The sequence below is a fragment of the Eurosta solidaginis genome, chromosome 4 (genome assembly GCF_040869045.1).
Source record: "Eurosta solidaginis isolate ZX-2024a chromosome 4, ASM4086904v1, whole genome shotgun sequence".
Lineage (NCBI taxonomy): Eukaryota > Metazoa > Arthropoda > Insecta > Diptera > Tephritidae > Eurosta > Eurosta solidaginis.
Genome location: NC_090322.1, coordinates 164,562,572 through 164,585,533, shown reverse-complemented (window position 1 = coordinate 164,585,533; position 22,962 = coordinate 164,562,572). Strand labels below are relative to the sequence as shown.

The window sequence follows — 22,962 nt, the reverse complement described above, 5'->3', positions numbered from 1 at the left end:
AATTATGGCTGCCAACAGTAGCGTGGTTGCCAAGGCGGATATGCGCTGACTCTTTGCTCGATGACAGCAGGTATTTCGTTTTGTCCTTATTCACCATCAAACCCATCTTTACCGCTAACATACAATAATTTAAGCCAGAGTAGGTGTTCTCTGAAGGCTCCCCGCTGTTTCCAACAAATGCTAAGCGATACCGAGACGCTTAACAAATCCCCAATTAGGAGCAATGTTCCAAATCGGTAATTGTACGTTGAAATTAAAAAGAAAAAGCTTCACCTATGAAAATGTTTCATTTAAACGAGCTTAAATTTTATTAAAGAAAAGATTTTTCAAATCCCCTCCAGGCGCTTTATATATAAACTTCGTTCAAATGCAGTGTTTAGCCCTTTGTGTTTTTTAAACGGAGCAATGTTTTGCAAGCTGCATTGTGTATTTTAGGATCAATTTGGTCTGAAATTAAGCAGTTTCGTTTTTATATTACTACCGAAGTACATACATAAGTAGATAAAAGCAAAAACTCACAAATTTTATGGTGTCCTTTGATGGGAAAGACTACAGGTAGCGCCTCGGGATTAGAACACACGAAGACATATGGACTATCGGATTCACCATTGGGGTACACTTCGCGATATTCTTCTTGCGCCAAGCAATCATCTACACGTACACAACCCAAAAGACAACCAGTTGGATAGTGCTCAGGAAACTTAATATTCGGGTCATTGTAGTGGTTTTTATAGAAATTTTTCAGCTCCTCAATTTCTTCTGGATGTGGTTCCTTAACAGTGGAAGCAATCCACAAGCGACCGCGATGTTCGCTATACCAAACACGCCCTTCATGCCTGTAAATGATTAATGAAGAATTGTTAAATGATTTTAGAAAAAGTGTGATAACATATATAACAAGTAAGGAAGGCTAAGTTCGGGTTAACCGAACATTACATACCCAGCTGAGAGCTTTGGAGACAAAAAAGGGAAAATCACCATGTAGGAAAGTGAACCTAGGATAACCCTGGAATGTGTTTGTAGGACATGGGTATCAAATGAAAGGAGTTAATGAGTATTTTAAAAGGGAGGGGGCCTTAGTTCTATAGGTGGACGCCTTTTCGAGATATCGCCATAAAGGTGGACCAGAGATGACTCTAGAATGTGTTTGTACCAGACCTGTTAAATAATGATTACTAATGGTAATGATTAGCCGTTCCATTGATTATTTTCTTTAAACGCCATTTAATGATTACTTGCCATTATTTTCTATTTTTAATGATTACTTTTCAGTTAATTAAAAAAATAATCAAAAAAATCATGATTTTTTACGATTATTTAAAAAAATAAAAAAAAAAAAACAAAAATAATCAAGTCTTGTCTAACTTGCTGGAGTTAACAACCCTCGTATCCAATAACTTAAGGACGAACGGCAAAGTTGATGTCATTTACACTGATTTCAGTAAGGCGTTTGATAAAGTTTCCCATTCCTTACTCCTACTAAACTTCCATCACGGCTTCTCTCTTGGGTCTCTTCGTACTTGGTAGGTAGAAAGCAAACCGTTGTGTTTAACAATTGTTTGTCTGAATTCATCAATGTATCTTCTAGAGTTCCACAGGGCAGTCACCTTGGTCCAGTGTTGTTTCTGCTCTTCATTAATGACCTCCCAAATGTTTTGAAGCGCTGCATACCGCTGATGTACGCTGACGATGTCAAACTGGTTATGCCCATTCGCTCACCTGAAGATAGGGCACTTCTTCAATTGGATCTGAATAATATGGTTGAGTGGTGTGACGTGAACGTCATGTCACTAAATTTACCGAAGTGCAAGTTTATGTGTTTTACGAGGAAATCTTTTAAAACCTATCAGTACATGATAGGCGATTATATCATTAAGCAAGTCACAAACTTTACTGATCTTGGCGTTATAATGGACCCTAAACTGGACTTCAAATTACATATCGAATCGTGTGTGAATAGGGCTAGAGGCACTTTGGCTTTCGTAAAAAGGTGGTCAAAGGAATTCAGTGACCCCTATGTCACTAAAACTCTTTTTTTATTGTTAGTAAGACCTATATTATAATATGATTCCATTATCTGGAACCCGCGTTATCAGGTTCATAGCGAAAAATTGGAATGGGTCCAGAAGCAATTTTTGCTCTTTGCTTTAAATCATTTGCCCTGGGATCCATCAAGGAACCTACCGCCCTATTGCAGCCGGTTAAAACTTTTACAGCTGCCTTCACTACAGAGCCCTAGGGAGATGCTTGGCGTTTTATTTATGGTAAAACTATTAAGGGGGATGATAAACAGTCCATTTCTGCTTGGCGAGGTGATGCTTAATGTCCCTTTTAGGCCCTCTCGGTATTTCCAACCGCTATATTTAAATACATGTAGATCGAATTTTCAAATGCATGAACCTCTTCTTGACACAGATTTCAATAATCACTGCAAGATTATTGATACTTGCGACACACTTTACAGTATAAAAAAATATATACTCACTGCCTTGAACTCATAACTGTTTCAAAATCACATGTTAAACTAAATCTGTTACCTGCTCCAGTTACTTTGGGCGGGTGGCTTGGAATCACGTCCTTTCCAACCTCCCACACATCGCAGCCCTACTCATTGTGTGTTAAATATACATCAGCTGCTCGAAATCACGTCCATTCCGACAGCACTAATAATCAATAGTTACTTTGGGCGGGTGGCTTGGAATCACGTCCTTTCCAACCTCCCACACATCACAGCCCTACTCATTGTGTGTTAAATATACACATCTGCTGGAAATCACGTCCATTCCGACAGCACTAATAATCAATCGTTACTTTGGGCGGGTGCCTTGGAATCACGTCCTTTCCAACCTCCCACACATCGCAGCCCTACTATTGTGTGTTAAATATACATCAGCTGCTCGAAATCACGTCCATTCCGACAACACTGATAATCAATTCCGTTGCTCGGCATCACAGTCCATCCCGACAACTGATTCAATAATATATGTATATACATATTTTATAATATAATTTTGCTCACTATGTATGCTTGTTAATTTTACACTGTAATCCGCATTTATATTCATTCATTCAATCATATTTAGTCTGATTGATTGTAAAATTTGTAGACTAACAAATAAATAAATAAATAATCAAAAAAGGCCTTTTTGATTATTTTTATTTTTTCGATTATTTTTGATTATTTTCAATTAAAAAAATAATCAAAAAAAAATCATGATTTTTTACGATTATTGAAAAAAAAATAATAATAATAATCAAAAGTAATCAAAAAAGGCCTTTTTGATTATTTTTGATTTTTTCGATTATTTTTGATTTTTTTTGATTATTTTTAATTATTTTTCTGCTTTGTTGAAAGAAACATTCTCGTTTGTTGTATGCACGGAATAATTTCTACATACAAGTACATTTTAGGATGCAATATTAAATCGTAACCGTTAATCGCGGCAAATATATACATGCAACATATAGGGGAAAGGTATATGAGCGTTGATCTAAACATATTCTCCGGAAAGTATATAAGCCAATTTTGTTTTGTATACAAAATTAATATATTCACTGTATTGGATTACGTTATGGCTATGCAATGATTGTTTTGTAATCAAAGTTTATCATATGGCTCGCTTTATTTTAGTAATATTGGTTTCATATCTTCGCCAGTGTGGGGCAATGTTCTCCAACAAAAGGTGGGCTGAAAAATTTGGTACAAAATAAGCTGTATAGCTACCTGGGTGATTCATGTACTAGCATGGACATTGGAAAATACGAAGTTCGCTGAAAGAAACTGCAAAACTCTTCAACACGCCTTTAACTTCTTCTGCTCCTGTTGAGCGACTATTTTCCTTTGCAGGAATTATAAATGGCTCAAGGCGTCAGTCTTTGTCGGACGTTTCATTCGAAACCTTAACTTTATTGAGAGCAAATGCAAATTTGTTATAATGATTAAAACAATAGATAATGAATATACATAAATACCTCTTATTTTACTTTCTTTTAGTTTTGATTTCCATCGAAATATCGTTATTTTTGGCAATGTTAATTTAATGAAACAATTTTTAATTGATGCAAATAATTATTAATTATAAAATCATAACATCATTACTCCCTTTTAAAACATCAACTTGTGCAATTTTTATGCTTACAAAAACACATATATGTAAAATTAATAAAAAACAAGTATTGAAGGATAAGTTCGGGTGTAACCGAACATTACATACTCAGTTGAGAGCTATGGAGACAGAATAAGGGAAAATCACCATGTAGGAAAATGAACCTAGGGTAACCCTGGAATGTGTTTGTATGACATGTGTGTTAATGATTATTTAAAACTTAGTGGGCCTTAGTTCTATAGGTGGACGCCTTTTCGAGATATCGCAATAAGGGTGGACCAGGGGTGACTCTAGAATTTGTTTGCACGATATGGGTATCAAATGAAAGGTAATAATGAGTATTTTAAAAGGTAGTGGGCCTTAGTTCTATTGGTGGACGCCATTTAGGGATATCGCCATAAAGGTGGACCAGGGCTGACTCTAGAATTTTTTTGTACGATATGAGTATCAAATGAAAGGTGTTACTGAGTATTTTAAAAGGGAGTGGGCCTTAGTTCTATAGGTGGACGCCTTTTCGAGATATCTCCATAAAGGTGGACCAGGGGTGACTCTAGAATTTGTTTGTAAGATATGGGTATCAAATGAAAGGTGTTAATGAGTATTTTAAAAAGGAGTGGGTCTTAGTTCTATAGGTGGACGCCTTTTCGAGATATCGCCATAAAGGTGGACTAGGGGTGACTCTAAAATGCGTTTGTACAATATGGGTATCAAACGAAAGGTGTTAATGAGTATTTTAAAAGGGAGTGGGCCTTAGTTCCATAGGTGGACGCCTTTTCGAGATATCGCCATAAAGGTGGACCAGGAGTGACTATGGAATTTGTTTGTACGATATGGGTATCAAATGAAAGGTGTTAATGAGTATTTTAAAAGGGAGTGGGCCTTAGTTCTATAGGTGGATGCCTTTTCGAGATATCGGTATAAAGGTGGACCATGGTTGACTCTAGAATGCGTTTTGTACAATATGGATATCAAAAGAAAGGTAATAATGAGTATTTTAAAAGGGAGTGGGCCTTAGGTCTATAGGTGGACCAGGGGTGACTCTGGAATGTGTTTGTGCGATATGGGTATCAAATTAAAGGAATAACGGGTTTTAAAAGGGAGTGGTGGTAGTTGTATATGTGAAGGCGTTTTCGAGATATCGACTAAAATGTGGACCAGGGTGACCCAGAACATCATTTGTCGGGTACCGCTAATTTATTTATATATGTAATACCACGAATAGTATTCCTGCCAAGATTCCAAGGGCTTTTGATTTCGCCCTGCAGACATTTTTCATTTTCTTCTACTTAATATGGTAGGTGTCACACCCATTTTACAAAGTTTTATTCTAAAGTTATATTTTACGTCAATAATCCAATCCAATTACCATGTTTCATCACTTTTTTCGTATTTGGTATAGAATTATGGCATTTTTTTAATTTTTCGTAATTTTCGATATCGAAAAGTGGGCGTGGTCATAGTCGGATTTCGGCCATTTTTTATACCAATACAAAGTGAGTTCAGATAAGTACGTGAACTTAGTTTGGTAAAGATATATCGATTTTTGCTCAAGTTATCGTGTTAACGGCCGAGCGGAAGGACGGACCCCGCCCATTTTGAAATTTCCTTTTATTTTTGTATTTTGTTGCACCATATCATTACTGGAGTTGAATGTTGACATACTTTACTTATATACTGTAAAGATATTAAATTTTTTGTTAAAATTTGACTTTAAAAAATATTTGTTTAAAAGTGGGCGTGGTCGTTCTTAGATTTTGCTAATTTTTATTAAGCATACATAATAATACAGTAATTGTAGTAACGTTCCTGCCAAATTTCATTATGATATCTTCAACGACTGCCAAATTACAGCTTGCAAAACTTTTGAATTACCTTCTTTTAAAAGTGGGCTTTGCCACGCCCATTGTCCAAAATTTTACTAATTTTCTATTCTGCGTTATAAGTTCAACTCACCTACCAAGTTTCATCGCTTTATCCGTCTTTGGTAATGAATTATCGCACTTTTTCGATTTTTCGAAATTTTCGATATCGAAAAAGTGGGCGTGGTTATAGCCCGATATTGTTCATTTTAAATAGCGATCTGAGATGAGTGCCCAGGAACCTACATACCAAATTTCATCAAGATACCTCAAAATTTACTCAAGTTATCGTGTTAACGGACGGACGGACGGACATGGCTCAATCAAATTTTTTTACTGATGATTTTGATATATGGAAGTCTATATCTATCTGGATTCCTTTATACCTGTACAACCAACCGTTATCCAATCAAAGTTAATATAATCTGTGAGCTCTGCTCAACTGAGTATAATAACACGAAATTACTATGGCTTACATTTTCTAACTGTACCATTGAACATGTACATTAGATTGGGACGAAACCTCACTTTTCTGTAATTTCCGTTGTTAATACTTAAAATATGGCTCACTATGCAAAACTTAAGATTTGATAGAAAATATCCTAGACGTAATCATAAGGAAATAAAAAGAAGTTTTAATCTAATATACATGGACATATGTTAATAAATTTATCTGGGATATAACAACATTTGGTTAGACAACTAATCATGATGATGAACGACAACTTAGATGATCGCTCCAGTTGGAAGTGAAGCTATCAACAATCAACCTAAGTAGTATTACTCATACATATTGTTTGCGCATATTGTTTTGTCATAAAACAATACGCACTCCCCAGGTATTCATCGTAAACACTTATAGAAACGATAATTTGTAGGTGGGTATGTACATACATATGTACCCATATGCCTAGATAAGCGCTCACGATATACCGGTACATTCTCCAATGTACTTGTATGTACAAAACAATCAGTGCATGGCCATAACGTAATACAAAATTGTGGATATATTAATTTTGTGTACAAAACAAAATTGGCTTGACTTAAGGATAGACCATAGAGGACCGTTATTTATTTATATAATGAGTGTATGAGATTATGTTTAGATCAACATTCATACACCATTCGCCCTATATGTTGCATGTATATATTTGCCTCGATAAGCGGTTACGATTTAATATTGCATCCTAAAATGTACTTGCAGAAAAATAATTAAAAATAATCAAAAAAAAAAAAAAAAATCATACAAAATAATCGAAAAAATCAAAAGTAATCAAAAACGCCTTTTTTGATTACTTTTGATTGTTTTCAATTTTTTTGTTTTTTTTTTCAATAATCGGAAAAAATTATTTTTTTTGATTTTTTTCTAATGGTAACCAATTAGTAATTGCTTTTTACGGAAAACAATTGAAATAATCATTGGCCATTAAAATATGCATCTAATTAATTGATTACTAATGCTAATTCAAATTTAACAGGTCTGGTTTGTACGACATGGGCATCAAATTAAAGGTATTAATGAGGGTTTTAAAAGATAGTGGCCTTTAGTTGTATATGTGAAGGCGTTTTCGAGATATCGACAAAATGTGAATCAGGGTGTTCTGGGTTACCCTCATCTGTTGGGTACCGCTAATTTATTTATATATGTAATACCACGAACCGTATTCCTGCCATGATTCCAAGGGCTTTTGATTTCGCCTTGCAGAACTTTTTCACTTTCTTCTACTTAATATGGTAGGTGTCACACCCATTTTACAAAGTTTTTTCCAAAGTTATATTTTGCGTCAAAAAACCAATGCAATCACCATGTTTCATCCCATTTTTCGTATTTGGTATAGACTTATGGCAGTTTTTTCATGTTTCGAAATTTTCGATATCGAAAAAGTGGGCGTGGTCATAGTCGGATTTCACCCATTTTTAATACCAAGATAAAGTGAGTTCAGATAAGTACGTGAACTAAGTTTAGTAAAGATATATCTATTTTTGCTCAAGTTATCGTGTTAACGGCCAAGAGGAAGGACAGACGGTCGACTGTGTGTAAAAACTGGGCATGACTTCAACCGATTTCGCCCATTTTCACAGAAAACCGGCATAGAAGCTGTGCCCTTACCAAATTTCACAAGGATTGGTAAATTTTTGTTCGACTTATGGCATTAAAAGTATTCTAGACAAACTAAATGAAAAAGGGCGGAGCCACGCCCATTTTGAAATTTTCTTTTGTTGCACCATATCATTACTGGAGTTGAATGTTGACATAATTTACTTATATACTGTAAAGATATTCACTTTTTTGTTAAAATTTGACTTTTAAAACTTTTTTAAAAAGTGGGCGTGTTCGTCATCCGATTTTGCTAATTTTTATTTAGCACACATATAGTGATAGGAGCAACGTTCCTGCCAAATTTCATCATGATATCTTCATCGACTGCCAAATTACAGCTTGCAAAACTTTTAAATTACCTTCTTTTAAGAGTGGGTGGTGCCACGCCCATTGTCCAAATTTTTACTAATTTTCTATTCTGCGTCATAAGGTCAACCCACGTACCAGGTTTCTTCGCTTTATCCGTCTTTGGTAATGAATTATCGCACTTTTTCGATATTAAAAAATCGAAAAAGTGGGCGTGGTTATAGTCCGATACCTCAAAATTTAGTCAAGTTATCGTGTTTACGGTCCGACGGACGGACATGGCTAAATGAATTTCTTTTATCGCCCAGATCATTTTGATATATAGTAGTCTATATCTATCTCGATTAGTTTATGCCGTTATGGATTACCGTTATGCGAACAAAACTAATATACTGTTGTTGTTGTTGTTGTAGCGATAAGGTTGCTCCCCGAAGGCTTTGGGGAGTGTTATCGATGTGATGGTCCTTTGCCGGATGCAGATCCGGTACGCTCCGGTACCACAGCACCAATAAAGTGCTAGCCCGACCATCTCGGGAACGATTTATGTGGCCACATTAAACCTTCAGGCCATCCCCTCCCTCCCCACCCCCAAGATCCATGAGGAGCTTGGGGTCGCCAGAGCCTCGTCTGTTAGTGAAACAGGATTCGCCGCGGATAGGTGAGGTTGACAATTGGATTTGGAGAAGCTATATATTGCGCTGGCAACCTGAAGGGTTGCGCTACACACCCCTTGAATCTGGTATTTTAGTCGCCTCTTACGACAGGCATACCTACCGCGGGTATATTCTGACCCCCTTACCCGCTGGGGTCAAACTAATATACTCTGTGAGCTCTGCTCAACTGAGTATAATAAATATAATAATTTTGTACGATATATGCATGTACTGTTGACTAGACTTGGGCGTTCGAGCTTTTCCTACAAATAAGCGGAGCTACATATTCTTGACATATGATATACACAGAAAAACTAGCCACTCACTAGTGAAATACAAAGGGAAATACAAGGTCAAAGAATAGCAATTCTTCTTGAGGACTCCCATCACTTGATCGTGATATATTCAAGTATGTTACCGATCACTTTGGGGAGATACAGACTGCTTAAGGCTAGGGATATCCAAAACAGGGCCCAGCTGGAAAGATCTGAAGCATGAAAATAAGGAAATCCAGAAAAAGGCTATATATTTTCGAAGGTTTCCACAGCAGTTTAGCATCCTGGAATCGACTGAATTTACATGAAACTATTTAAATTCGATTAGCTCATAACATGTTAAAAATATCTCAACTTTTAATTGCGCTTTACGTTTCCCAAACGTTGTGCATTAAGTCTAAACTAAAAGACACTTTGAAATGTAAATAAGAGTAACACTGACTACTCCAAAACCTTCCGAGGTGATATAAACTTTTGTAAGTATTTTCGAGTTCTATCCGATCGCTTTTCCAATTACACTACATTGAGTTATCTTACTGAGTAAATACCGGTGTCATTTGGAGTTAACTTTGGGATATTTTGGAGGTAATTTTGGGTTGTTTTGGGGAGTATTTCGGGGTACTCTTGGGGGACTTTCCGATTACCCAGATACCTGAAAACTTGGGTTTTATTAGGTCAAAATAATAAGGATAAAAGAGTTCATATTGGGCAGGGATTGAGATATTTAGAAAGGCCTTTTACAACATGTGGAGTCTTGCGACCCCTATTTGAGTAACTTCCCGTCGAGCTAAAAAGATTTTAGCTAGGCGGTCCAGGGATCATGCATATTCAAACAGTGATCCACATATCGATCAACATTTAACATGCAAATGCAGCAACAAATTGATCCATATAGATCACATTGTTGTTGCATTTGCATGTTAAACTTCTATCTAATTTTATACTGCCGTGGTGGTAAATTTTTATTAATAAGTAGTTTCACATCGCTTTAGGCTATTTTAGTGAATGCAAATAGTTTAGCGCATTATTTTTTCACAACACACAATACTTGCAAAGTTTTCTTTTCCCTTGTTGTTGTTGTTGTAGAGATAAGAACACTCCCCCAAGGCCTTGGGGAGTGTTATTGAGTTGTTGTTGTTGCTGTAACGATAAGGTTGCTCCCCGAAGGCTTTGGGGAGTGTTATCGATGTGATGGTCCTTTGCCGGATACAGATCAGGTACGTTCCTGCAACACAGCGCCATTAAGGTGCTAGCCCGACCATCTCGCGAACGATTTATATGGCCACATTAAACCTTCAGGCTATCCGTCCCTCCCCACCCCCAAGTTCTATGAGGAGCCTGGGGTCGCCAGAGCCTCGTCTGTTAGTGAAACAGGATTCGCCGCGGATAGGTGAGGTTGACAATTGGGTTTGGAGAAGCTATATATTGCGCTGGCAACCTGAAGGGTTGCGCTAAGCAGGCCCTTGAATCTGGTATTTTAGTCGCCTCTTACGACATGCAAAGCTACTAGAGGTTTACGCTGGTCATTTAATCAGCGGCGGCGGAGTAGGCTCTATTATATACCGGCGGCGGTGGCGTGGCCGGCGCGCCGACAAAGTGATCGGCGTAAACCTTTGAATTGAATGGCTGGACTTCCGAGTATCACATTGTCCACAACTAATGAATATGGAAACATACTGCTGACGTCAATGGTATTTTTGACGATCTGAAACAATATCATTAACTTGCGGATGCGTATCTGGGAGTCTTGTAAAGCGAAAATTAAAAAAAATAATATTTGGGAAGGTTTTGTTTATATGTATATAAGGAAGTCGACGTTTCGACCATTTCGGAAAGATCCGCGGTTTTTGCCTCAAAATCTCGTGGATCGTTCAAAAAATTTCGGGAGTAGCTCCTTGCGGAGAAAGGGAGAAATACTTAAAATGGTCACACTTTTGTAGCGTAGTTTCACCGAAGGAGCTGTTCTGGGCTAACTCTAATACCCGCCGTCGCCACGATTTCTTTAAATCATTTGTGTCTACATGCTGGTCATACACAAAGCGACTTACGGTTGCTATCAATTATCTACTAATAGTCATGACTCTCGTGGCACAGTTTTAACGAATAGCATCAATGCTGGCTTATTGTTGATCGCGCCAAAGGCGCCTTCAGTTTTTCGGCTGTTTTTAAGAGCTACAATTCCCGACGTGCGAACAGTAGCAATCCCGACCACCAGTCGCTATCACGCATCCTGGCCCTTATACCATGTCAGGAACGAACCTATCATCGGTTCAGGAACACACATACAATCGATTCACAATACACATTCCTATATATACATATTACTGCACAACCACTTTTATTTTATTGTACACACTCTTGATATACATATTATGGAAGATTGTTCTAGACACGAAATATAATAAAACACCCTTCTCAATCGTTCTATTTTATTTAACAAAAGTAATTTGTGGCGGCCACCGTGGTGTGATGGTAGCGTGCTCCGCCTATCACACCGTATGCCCTGGGTTCGCACCCCGGGCAAAGCAACATCAAAATTTTAGAAATAAGGTTTTTCAATTAGAAGAAAATTTTTCCAGCGGGGTCGCCCCTCGGCAGTGTTTGGCAAGCGCTCCGGGTGTATTTTTGCTATGAAAAGCTCTCAGTGAAAACTCATCTGCCTTGCAGATGCCGTTCGGAGTCGGCATAAAACATGTAGTTCCCGTCCGGCCAATTTGTAGGGAAAATCAAGAGGAGCACGACGCAAATTGGAAGAGAAGCTCGGCCTTAGATCTCTTCGGAGGTTATCGCGCCTTACATTTATTTTTATTTTTTAATTTGTACCAAAGTTAAGGTACATTACATACCATATGACGGCACAGAAGCCATAGAATTGCGACTTCCAACTCATATCTTCATCGACGTCACTTTCCTAGAAGCTCTAGGTGTAGCTCCGAAGACTTTCTGACTGATGTTTTTGTCGCGCTATACACCAAAAAAAACACCTTGAAACGTTAGGGAGTAACTATTCGGCCAAGGATGCCGCCCTCGAAATCATAAGCAGTCTAAGTGGATATCATTACGGAGGTTATGGGTGATAAAAGTTTAAAAATGTAGACCAAAATTTGCAGACGTTTGTGTTCGATACATACGATACCATTTGCAGACGTTTGTGTTCGATACATTGGCCTCAATATTTTCAATTTCCAACATCCAAAGACATGTTTAGCTGTGTTGATCGGAGACTAATACATTCCGACAGCTTAAAATACAAATGTAATTGCCCCCAGCGAGTTAGGGGATCAGAATATACCCGCGAGAGGTATGCCTGTCGTAAGAGGCGACTAAAATACCAGATTCAAGGGCCTGTGTAGCGCAACCCTTCAGGTTGCCAGCGCAATATATATCTTCTCCAAACCCAATTGTCAATCTCACCTATCCGCGGCGAATCCTGTTTCACTAACAGACGAGGCTCTGGCGACCCCAAGCTCCTCATGGAACTTGGGGGTGGGGAGGAAGGGAATGGCCTGAAGGTTTAATGTGGCCACATAAATCGTTCCCGAGATGGTCGGGCTAGCGCCTTAATGGTGCTATGGTACCGGAGCGTACCGGATATGTATCCCAGGACCATCACATCGATAACACTCCCCAAAGCCTTCGTGGAGCAACCTTATCGCTACAACAACAAATATAATTGAAAAATATAAGTTCCAGATTTTGTTGCCTTAAGCTGGGAGCACTGGAGGATTGGAAACGCGTCCTTTCCAACCTTCCTTAAATGAGTGGCTCCCAGGCTCGTCCGTTTGTCACGCCAGTAAATATGCTGATCGGAATCACATGGCATTCCATCAGAATATTCAATAGAAATAAGTGATTATAATAATAAATTATACTTAGTAGTTTAAGTTTTAGGCCTAAACAGCCGTTATAATAAATAAATTAAATTAAATAGTCTTCGTTTCCGACCTTATGATATAAGAGTTCATTATGGATGACCGCCTTCAGTTTTCAGACAAGTTCGACTCTCCCCTACGTTAGGGTAGTAGAACACCCGGTAATTTGTTCGACTGTCTTGAGAAAGCTTTCGCTTCACCACATGGATTATAGGATATATCCAATGTGATTCACTCCAAGGGACTAGTTGGGGATAGGGCAGCAAACTTTAGGAAATGTCAAACCGGGAGACTTGGGTCTTGAATGATGAGGTGTGAAAATCAAAATTAAGATTTCAGACGCTATTTTATAGTTAAGCAAATAAAGTGATTTTTCAAACCCTTCTCATACGTGTTGAAGACATGTATGTTGTTGTTGTTGTAGCAATGCTCGCTTGTGTTTTTTCGCTTCATACGGCTGGGTTCTCAGGTGCCGTATTTCCTCAAAATGCTTACGGAGATGACTCCTTAGGCCCCTAGGCGGTGCTGGTTCGTCAATCAGATGTCTGTTGGGATGCCCAGGTTTCTGGGTATTCAACAGAAACTGTTTGGTCAACTGTGGCACCCCTTGTTTAATTCTCCTTGGTTTTGATGTTTCGTTTCTGAATTGCACCGATGCCTGCCGACCACCCAGATAATTTGCGGTCCACCTTTTAAGACATGGGGGAAGGGTAGACCCTTCCAGGTCTTGCAGTAATGAGCCATGGTTGACCGTATCAAAGGCTTTTGATAGGTCTAGCGCTACGAGTACTGTTCTATGGTGGGGGTATTGATTCCAACCGCAATTTATCTGGGTGCTAATGACATTTAGCGCGGAGGTAGTGCTATAGAGTTTTCTGAAGCCATGCTGATGAGGGGCTAGCTGCAAATGTGCTTGGAAATAAGGGAGCAAAATGGCTTCAAGCGTCTTTGCCACTGGCGATAGGAGAGATATCGGACGATATGACTCACCTACGTTAGCTGGTTTCCCAGGCTTTAGTAGCGGGACCACCTTGGCCATTTTCCATTTCTCGGGTATGGCAAAGGTGGAGAGAGACAGGTTGAAGACATGCGCTAAATATTTGAAACCCTCTTTCCCTAGGTTTTTAAGCATCGGCATGGCTATGCCGTCTGGGCCCACTGCTTTGGATGGTTTAGCGCGACCAATGGCGTCCTCAACCTCTCTAGCGGTGATGGTGATTGGTGACGCGCTGAATTTGTGTTTATGTGCGTGTCTATTGGCTCTCCGTCTATCTTTGTCGACCGTAGGATGCATTATATATTGTCGGCAGAAAGCGCTCGCGCATTTTTCCGCATCCGACAGCACCTTATCGCCAAAGGCGATGGAAACTTTGTCTTTGTGCTTAGTCGGATTCGATAGGGATGTATATGCATGTTAAGTATGAGCTGAGAATCATTTCAACCACTGGGCTTACTAAAGGATTTTGCATCACTGATTTCGCTTACTCTTTCAGCCCATCGGGATATAAAATTCGTCACCTTTTTCGGGTTCACTTGGTTGTTTAACAACTTGAGGACAATTTGAAAATATGTTCGACTTGGGACATTTTATTTAAATTCGTTGTTCATTATTAATTTTTTGAAAAAAATATGCGAAGTGAGCATTTAAATTTATTATATAACTTTTCTTTAAGTGTTTTGTTTTAAAAACTTGGTGAATGCGGTGATACGAAATCCGTGTTAAGCTTCCATCGAAGTCGCCTGTTTTCTCAACTAACTTTTGAACGGTTAGAAAGTGTTTAATTTCGCAATTGGATTTTTATAACTGGCAGTGATTCGCATACCTTGATACCCCTTTCGACCATATCGGACCAATTACGCGCCGAACGCCGCCGCCGCCACCGCGCCGATATTTTTGACATTCGGCGGCGGCGTGCGAAAAACGTCGCAAATCGGCGGCGGCGGCGGCGTTTATCGGCGGCGTATATCTCTAATACCTACCGCGGGTATATTCTGACCCCCTAACTCGAGTTGTTGGTCCTTTGTCGGATGCAGGTCCGGTACGTTCCGGTACCAAGCCCGACCATCTCGGGAACGACGCTTCCCAAGGCAGTCGGTTCTATGTACCGGAGCGACTCGGGATTTTTCCCGACCAAGGACTGTCATTTCAGTGTGACCCCATCTAATTTGTTTCGTCCCTCCCACAAATTGTCATCCTCCCAGCAGCTCCTTGCAGCAGGACTGCTCCATATTCTCTTACTCCGGGAAGGCATCGAATCCAATCCGGGTCCGTCTCCTGACCCCGGTCCTGAGAAATGGTTTTGCTGCATCTGCCGGAAAAGAACCTTTTTAGGACGGTCATACTCTGTTCAGTGTGTCTCGTGCAAGGGATGGTTGCATCGGACAGGTTGTTCTGGGCTTGATCCCAAAACCCGACGTCCACGTAACTTTTATAAATCTTTTGTGGCTCCTTGCTGTTCACGCCTAAGGGCGTCCCGTAGTCTACGCCCCCCCACTACCTTTCAGCAGCCCCGTTGCTCAGCAAGTCACAACAAGTACCCGCTGCTGCTCGCGCCCCACGGCGCCAACAACTCAAACAGCTCATACCACTCATAACTACTACCTTCGTAGTAGAGTTGGTAGCAATGCTGAGTATCAGCAGCAATCGTGCAGGTCAGGGAAACAGACTCTTAGTCCCTACCTCCGTTTGCACCGTCTGCCAGCACAGAATATATAGGTTTGCGACATCCGCCCAATGCAGCTCCTGCCTTGGGTGGTGCCACTTTCCTAGATGTTCTGGTCTCCGCGACGGCAACCCCCCGACGGGTTTCATCGAGCCATGTTGCCAGGTCGCAAACCCAAATCATCCGGGTACCCCAATGCTTGCCCAAGGACGCCCGGTCCCAGGGCCACAACAGCAATTGCGTCCTGGCCTTCCTCAACCCAGGCGTAGTCACCCGTCACTTACCCCCAGAGTGGCGACGTCTCCCCTTATGCACTTCAGAATCCTGCAGTTAAACTGTAATGGACTAACTGGGAAGATTACGGATATAGTCGATTTCATGAAGCGGCGCAACATCCGCATTGCTGCGATTCAAGAGACTAAACTCACAGCAAGATCTGCATTGCAGACCTGCTCTGGGTATAACGTCCACAGGAAAGACCGCGAGAGCGGAAATGGATGCGGTCTCGCGTTTATCATACACCACTCTGTGCAATATTATATATTTGATCCTGGCATCGACCGCAGGGACAATGTCTTAGAACGTCAAGGCCTATCTGTCCGGTCAGGCGATGCAAACCTAGAAATCATCAACATCTACATCCCTCCTGCCACCTGTTGCCCCAGTGGATACCGCCCTAATATCAAGGCCTTACTCACTGGCAACAATCGCACTATCTTAGGTGTTTTCAATGCCCATCATGATCTATGGCATTCAAACTTGCGGGCGGACAGTAGGGGGTGAGATGTTGGCGGATCAAATAGAAGAAACGACGTTCTGCACAATAAACGGAGACGCCCCCACACGTATGGTAGGAAGCTGTCACAGCTCGCCAGATATCTCAATCGTGAGCGCAGAACTCGTAAACTGCGTCAACTGGCAGCCGATGGTAACATTGGCATCCGACCACCTGCCCATACTTATTTCGCTTGAGCGTACCGCCGGCTTCATCGTCACTGAAAAACGCACTTTCATAAACTTCAAAAATGGAAAGTGGGAAGAATATAAATCCTTTACAGACAGCCGCTTTGCTGCCCTCCCTATCCCGACTGATGCCCGCCAAGGGGAGCGTGCCTTTCGTAAGGTCATTAAATCCGCCTCGGCACATTTCATTCCCGCCGGGAGAATTCCCGAAATCCGGCCCACTTCCCGGCGGAGGCCGCAAACTTAGCGAGAGAACGTGACCTTATAAGGCAGCTTGATCCAGGCGAACCCCAAATAAGGGATATAAACCAACGCATCAGATTGCTTGTGGATGAACACAAGCGGGCGAAATGGGAGGAGCACCTAAGAGGTTGTAACCTCTCTACCGGTGTGGGTAAACTTTGGTCCACCGTAAAGTCCCTATCGAATCCGACTAAGCACAAAGACAAAGTTTCCATCGCCTTTGGCGACAATATACATATAATGCATCCTACGGTCGACAAAGATAGACGGAGAGCCAATAGACACGCACATAAACACAAATTCAGCGCGTCACCAATCACCATCACCGCTAAAGAGGTTGAGGACGCCATTGGTCGTGCTAAACCACCCAAAGCATTGGGCCCAGACAGCATAGCCATGCGGATGCTTAAAAGCTTAGGGAAAGAGGGTTTCAAATATTTAGCGCATGTCTTCAATCTGTCTCTTTCCACCTTTGTCGTACCTGAGAAATGGAAAATGGCCAAGGTGGTCCCGCTACTAAAGCCTGGGAAACCAGCTAACATAGGTGAGTCGTATCGTCCGATATCTCTCCTATCGCCATTGGCAAAGACGCTTGAAGCCATTTTGCTCCCTTATTTCCAAGCAAATTTGCAGCTAGCCCCTCATCAGCATGGCTTCAGAAAACTCCACAGCACTACCACCGCGCTAAATGCCATTAGCACCCAGATAAATTGCGGTTTAAATCAATACCCCCACCATAGAACAGTACTCGTAGCGCTAGACCTATCAAAAGCTTTCGATACGGTCAACCATGGCTCGTTACTGCAGGACCTGGAAGGGTCTACCCTTCCCCCATGTCTTAAAAGGTGGACCGCAAATTATCTGGGTGGTCGGCAGGCATCGGTGCAATTTAGAAACGAAACATCAAAACCAAGGAGAATTAAACAAGGGGTGCCACAGAGTGGTGTCCTATCCCCACTTTTGTTTAATTTCTACATATCTAAGCTACCTTCACCACCGGAAGGAGTCACAATCGTTTCCTACGCCGATGACTGCACAATAATGGCCACAGGCCCAGGCCCAAAGATCGATGCGCTATGCAATAAAATAAACGGCTACCTCCCTGATCTCTCCTGTTTTTTCGCCTCGCGAAACCTGGCATTCTCACCGACTAAATCTTCTGCGGCCTTATTTACAATATGGACGCCCCAAATGTCGACCATTTTGAACATCCACGTCGATGGCACTACGCTACCGACTGTCCTACACCCCAAAATCTTGGGTGTGACATTTGATCAGGATCTACATTTTGGTGAGCACGCAGCCGCAATTGTTCCGAGAATTCAGAGCCGTAACGAAATCCTCAAATCCCTCGCTGGCAGTACTTGGGGAAAAGATAAAGAAACGCTCATGACTACATACAAAGCAATTAGCCAGCCGATTACGTGCTACGCGTCACCCATATGGTCGCCAAGCCTAAAAATCACCCACTGGAAGAAACTACAGGCCTGCCAAAATACTGCTCTCAGAATCTCCACAGGCTGTCTTCTTATGTCCCCAGAACACCATCTGCATAATGAGGCGAGAATACTCCCCATCAGGGAGAGAATTGAGATGCTGACCAAACAGTTCCTGTTGAATACCTAGAAACCTGGGCATCCCAACAGACATCTGATTGATGAACCAGCACCGCCTAGGGGCTTAAGGAGTCATCTCCGTAAGCATTTTGAGGAAATACGGCACCTGAGAACCCAGCCGTATGAAGTGAAAAAACACAAGCAGGTCCTTGGCGAACTCCATAAACAGGCGTCGGACCTTTATGCCGGGAAATGCCCGGTGAATCCAGTGCTTAACGAAAATTATCCAAAACTTGCGGAAGAGGAACGCATACTCCCCAGGGAAACGCGTGTCACTCTTGCTCAACTTCGTTCTGGATACTGTAACAGGTTAAACTCTTACCTATCCAGAATCAACCCCGACATACAAAATGTATGCCCCGCTTGCAACGTGTCCCCACGACACCAACCATCTCTTCAATTGTAATGTGGAACCAACGCCCCCTAACACCCCTTTCCTTATGGTCCACCCCTGTTGAAACGGCAAGTTTCCTTGGCTCCCGTTAGAGGATATTGATGACAATTTGTGATCGGTCGCGGCTATTAGGTGGGGCGAGCATTGCTACAACAACAACAACAACATCTCGGGAACGACTTGTTATGACCACATGCGACCTTCTAGGCCATCCCGCCCTCCCACACCCTACCATGAGGAGTTCGGGGTCGCCAGAGCCTCGGCTGTTAATGAAACAGGATTCACCACGGATAGGTGAATTTGACGATTGAGTTTGGAGAAGGTATTAGTATTGCGCTGGCCTCTTACGACAGGCATACCTACCGCGGGTATATTCTAACCCCCTAACCCACTGGGGGTTTGTTTTCTCTTCATTCTATTTGCCTAACACCAACAAGCCGATTTTGACAATGACACAGATATGCTGATGCTCTAAGAAATAGCCAACCATATAGTTGAACCATGCTCGAGCTTCAAGAAAACGAAATTACTTTTGTTATTTTTGTTTTCTTTTGTTTTTGAGGATTAGAAATTTAATCAGTTCTGCTTGCTTAGAAAAAAATTCAATTGAAAAACAAATTAAGCGAGTTTAATTTGTTTTTGCTTTGCAATTAAAAGTTTTTTCTAAATGAGTTAGAAAAAACAGCGATTGTTAGGTCCTTTAGGATGTCCATACTTACTTTTTTATACCTGCTACTAGTAGTGATGCCCATGGCTGATGCATTGAAAGGCAATGTAGCATATCTTGCATTTCCAGCAACTCTTTATCTTGCACTCGATTATATGACCGGTCTACTGCAAAGACGGTTTGATTTTGACGACCATCTGCAGCAAGTGATCGGCCTTCAGCCGTTAGTTTGTATTTTGGCAAAATTCCACCTACTATATTTGGATCCGTGCCACATGTGTCTGGTGTTATTTTATGTGCATTCTTAGGATTTGACCAATAATTTTTGTCACCAGTAGCTAGTTTTGCGGCAGATATTTCTTTTAGAACACGATTTTCAAACTCCTCAGTTATAGGTGGGTCATCTTCTACTTCACGCCCGGCGAAGTCTACCTTTATTTTACGTTTGGCACGACTTTCATGTTTCTTTTCATGCATTTCTTGTTTGAGGCTTTCTAATTTGGCCCGCTCAGCATCTGAGAGCCATACTGAATTTTCCTATTGAAATAGAAGTTCATGAAATTATTTTTAGAACGAAATATGTAAGAAATTATAGGCAGATGAATATTATGTTGTTGTTGTATTAACGATAAAGACATTCCACGAAGGTTTTGGGGAGTGTTAGCGTTGTTGATGGCCCTTTGCCGGATATAGAACCGGTACGTTCTGGTTTTTGTTGTTGTTGTAGCGACAAGGACACTCCCCGAAGGCCTTGGGGTGTGTTATCGTTGTTGATGGTCCTTTGCAGATTCGGTACGTTCCGGTACCAAGCCCAACCATCTCGGGAACGATTTGTTAGGTACGTTCCGTTCCGGTAACAAAGCACCATTAAGGTACTAGTCCGACCATCTCGGGAACAATTAATATGACCACATTAAAAGTTCTAGGCCATACGCCCGCCTATATAGTCGAAAATTTAAAATAAGTAACATAATTCGATTGCGACATATGTATATTTGCTCCTTCGGTACCATGATTCATGATCATGCTTCGGTACTTGATTACAAAAAAGGTTCTGATGTTGGAAGAAATCCATCATTGTTTTTAATATTTCATTTTATGGCTGATGCTATTTTCGCAATGCCACATTTACCCGGAGATTCATACAAACTCCTCTTACAGCTGTGTTGTAACTGCAAAAACACTCCCTGAAGGTTAGAGTAATGCGGATATTTGTAGCCCATTGCCGGATATGAATCAGGTACGCTCCGTCCTTGGTAGTAGCCCGGCTGCTTCGGGACCAAGGGCCTAGAAGGTTTAATGTAGTCATATTACTCGTTACCGAGATGGTTGGGCTAGTACCGTAATGGTGCTTTGTTACCGGAACGTACCGGATCTGTATCCGGCATAGGATCATCAAAATCGATAACATTCCCCAAAACCTTAGGGGTGTGTCTTTATCGTTAATAAAACAACAACAATAACAAAATACAACCATTACAAAAAATTTAGAAGCAACTCGGGAGTTTCGCCATTTAATTTGTTGCGTCCTTGGTCGCACCTATTGGATGGTGCGAAGCACTGCTACAACAACAACAAGGGATTCAAGGGGTTGTGTAGCGCAATATATAGCTTCTCCAACCCAATTGTCAACCTCACCTTCGAGCGGCGAATCCCGTTTCACTAACAGACGAGGCTCTGGCGACCCCAAGCTCCTCAGGGAACTTGGGGGTGGGGAGGGAGGGATGGCCTGAAGGTTTAATGTGGCCATATAAATCGTCCCCGAGATGGTCGGGCCAGCACCTTAATGGTGCTGTTACCGGAGCGTATCGGATCTGTATCCGACAAAGGACCATCACATCGATAACACTCCCCAAAGCCTTCGGGAGTAACCTAATCGCTACAACAACAACAACAACAACTACAAAAAATATCATTGTATCATATAACAAAAGCAATGAGTAGTGTCTGACCTCTATCAAATGCACAACAATTATAAAATATAATATAGTATAATATTCTACCAACCTCAAAATAATCGAACTCATCATCAATAACTGTTGTACGTTTTTCACTATTTCGATCATACTCCAAAAGGCGATCACGTTGCTCCATTGCTTTTTTTAACGATTCACCACCACCCTTTTCTCTTAACGTTTTCAGCAAAGTATTTCTCTTCTTGGGATCACCCTTCAACACCTGCATTTCATCATTGGTGCATACAATCTCACCACAAAAAAGGCATGGTCCACTACCTTCTTGTTCGCAAACTATGCGCCCACAGGTAAGGCAATTGTTAATGAGTTTATGTTGTGATGCCTGGCATTCACATAGACGGCGCCCTTTTAGCATTACCACATCCCCGCTAACACTGCCATCAGTTGTATATAAACTGACAAATTTCGATTTTTTCTTAGCGCCTTGTTGCTGATGGGCTTGCTTGCCAAAATTTCCGTCTAATGACACAATATTGAAACTTTTTTTATTTTGTCCCGTTGCCTGTTCCTGTTTGGATTGTTTTAGTTGTTGGCCGTTTGTTGCTGATAAACGTTTATTAGGTAGTGCCTTGCTAAACAGCCGCTGTTTACAGTCAGCCATAAATGAACGGTGATCGTCGCATTCAGGATTAAGTAGGGTCTCAAAATATTCATCGAATTCTGTTGAAGACTTTATTGATAAAATATACCTAGAGTGTATAAACAAGGTTTAGCATATATAAAATAGTATGATTTTGAAGATCTCGGACTTACTTTATCATATCATCTGGTACCTCAAAGTCTAGGCAATTCTTTAGGCGTTCACGTACCCACTTCTCCATTTTTTATCAAAGTTGTTTATTATTTTTTTTTTTGGATCTAAATCATAGTGTACCTAGACAAGTGTGTCAACTAAGCGATAAACGTCAAAACTACAAACAGCCTCGCTCACCTGATGCAAATGTCAGGTCTAGAAGTGCATTCTTCGTACGTAAAGCCCCCATTACTGATACTTAGCATAGACTTGACTTGACTTGGCGTAAACTTGGCAACTTAGCCACGATTATACTCCACTTGGCGCATAAAATCTGGCATCATAATCAGCGTTGAAATTTATTTTTAAATAAATGTCAATTTGTATGACAAAATGTCAAAATGAAATGGAAACAAACAAATGGCATCTCAAAATGTAAACGTCACTTAGAACTTACATAGAAAATCAAAATTCAACAGACTTCTAAGTCAAGTTAAGTTTTGAGTAATCAGTAACATGCAATGTTCATTTAACA

General features: G+C 40.9%; 1 protein-coding gene across 1 annotated transcript; it reads right to left on the bottom strand.

Annotated features, from left to right (window-relative positions):
- Nucleotides 1-274: 274 nt before the first annotated feature.
- Nucleotides 275-22,601, bottom strand: LOC137250584 (activating signal cointegrator 1). The gene is made up of 5 exons (XM_067783656.1): nt 22,448-22,601; nt 21,726-22,383; nt 19,771-20,255; nt 520-836; nt 275-447 (listed from the first exon to the last, which is right to left on the bottom strand). The coding sequence occupies exons 1-5, from the start codon at nt 22,513-22,515 to the stop codon at nt 377-379; spliced, it is 1,599 nt and encodes a 532-aa protein (XP_067639757.1). The 5' UTR covers nt 22,516-22,601; the 3' UTR covers nt 275-376.
- Nucleotides 22,602-22,962: the final 361 nt, after the last annotated feature.

Coding starts and splice junctions, on each gene's coding strand:
- LOC137250584 (XM_067783656.1), bottom strand. CDS start 22,515: ATGGAGAAGTGGGTACGTGAACGCCTAAAGAATTGCCTAGACTTTGAG. Junction 837..19,770: donor CTAGTAGCAGGTATAAAAAA/GTAAGTATGGAC, acceptor AATCATTTACAG/GCATGAAGGGCGTGTTTGGT. Junction 448..519: donor CAAAGGACACCATAAAATTT/GTGAGTTTTTGC, acceptor GCTTAATTTCAG/ACCAAATTGATCCTAAAATA.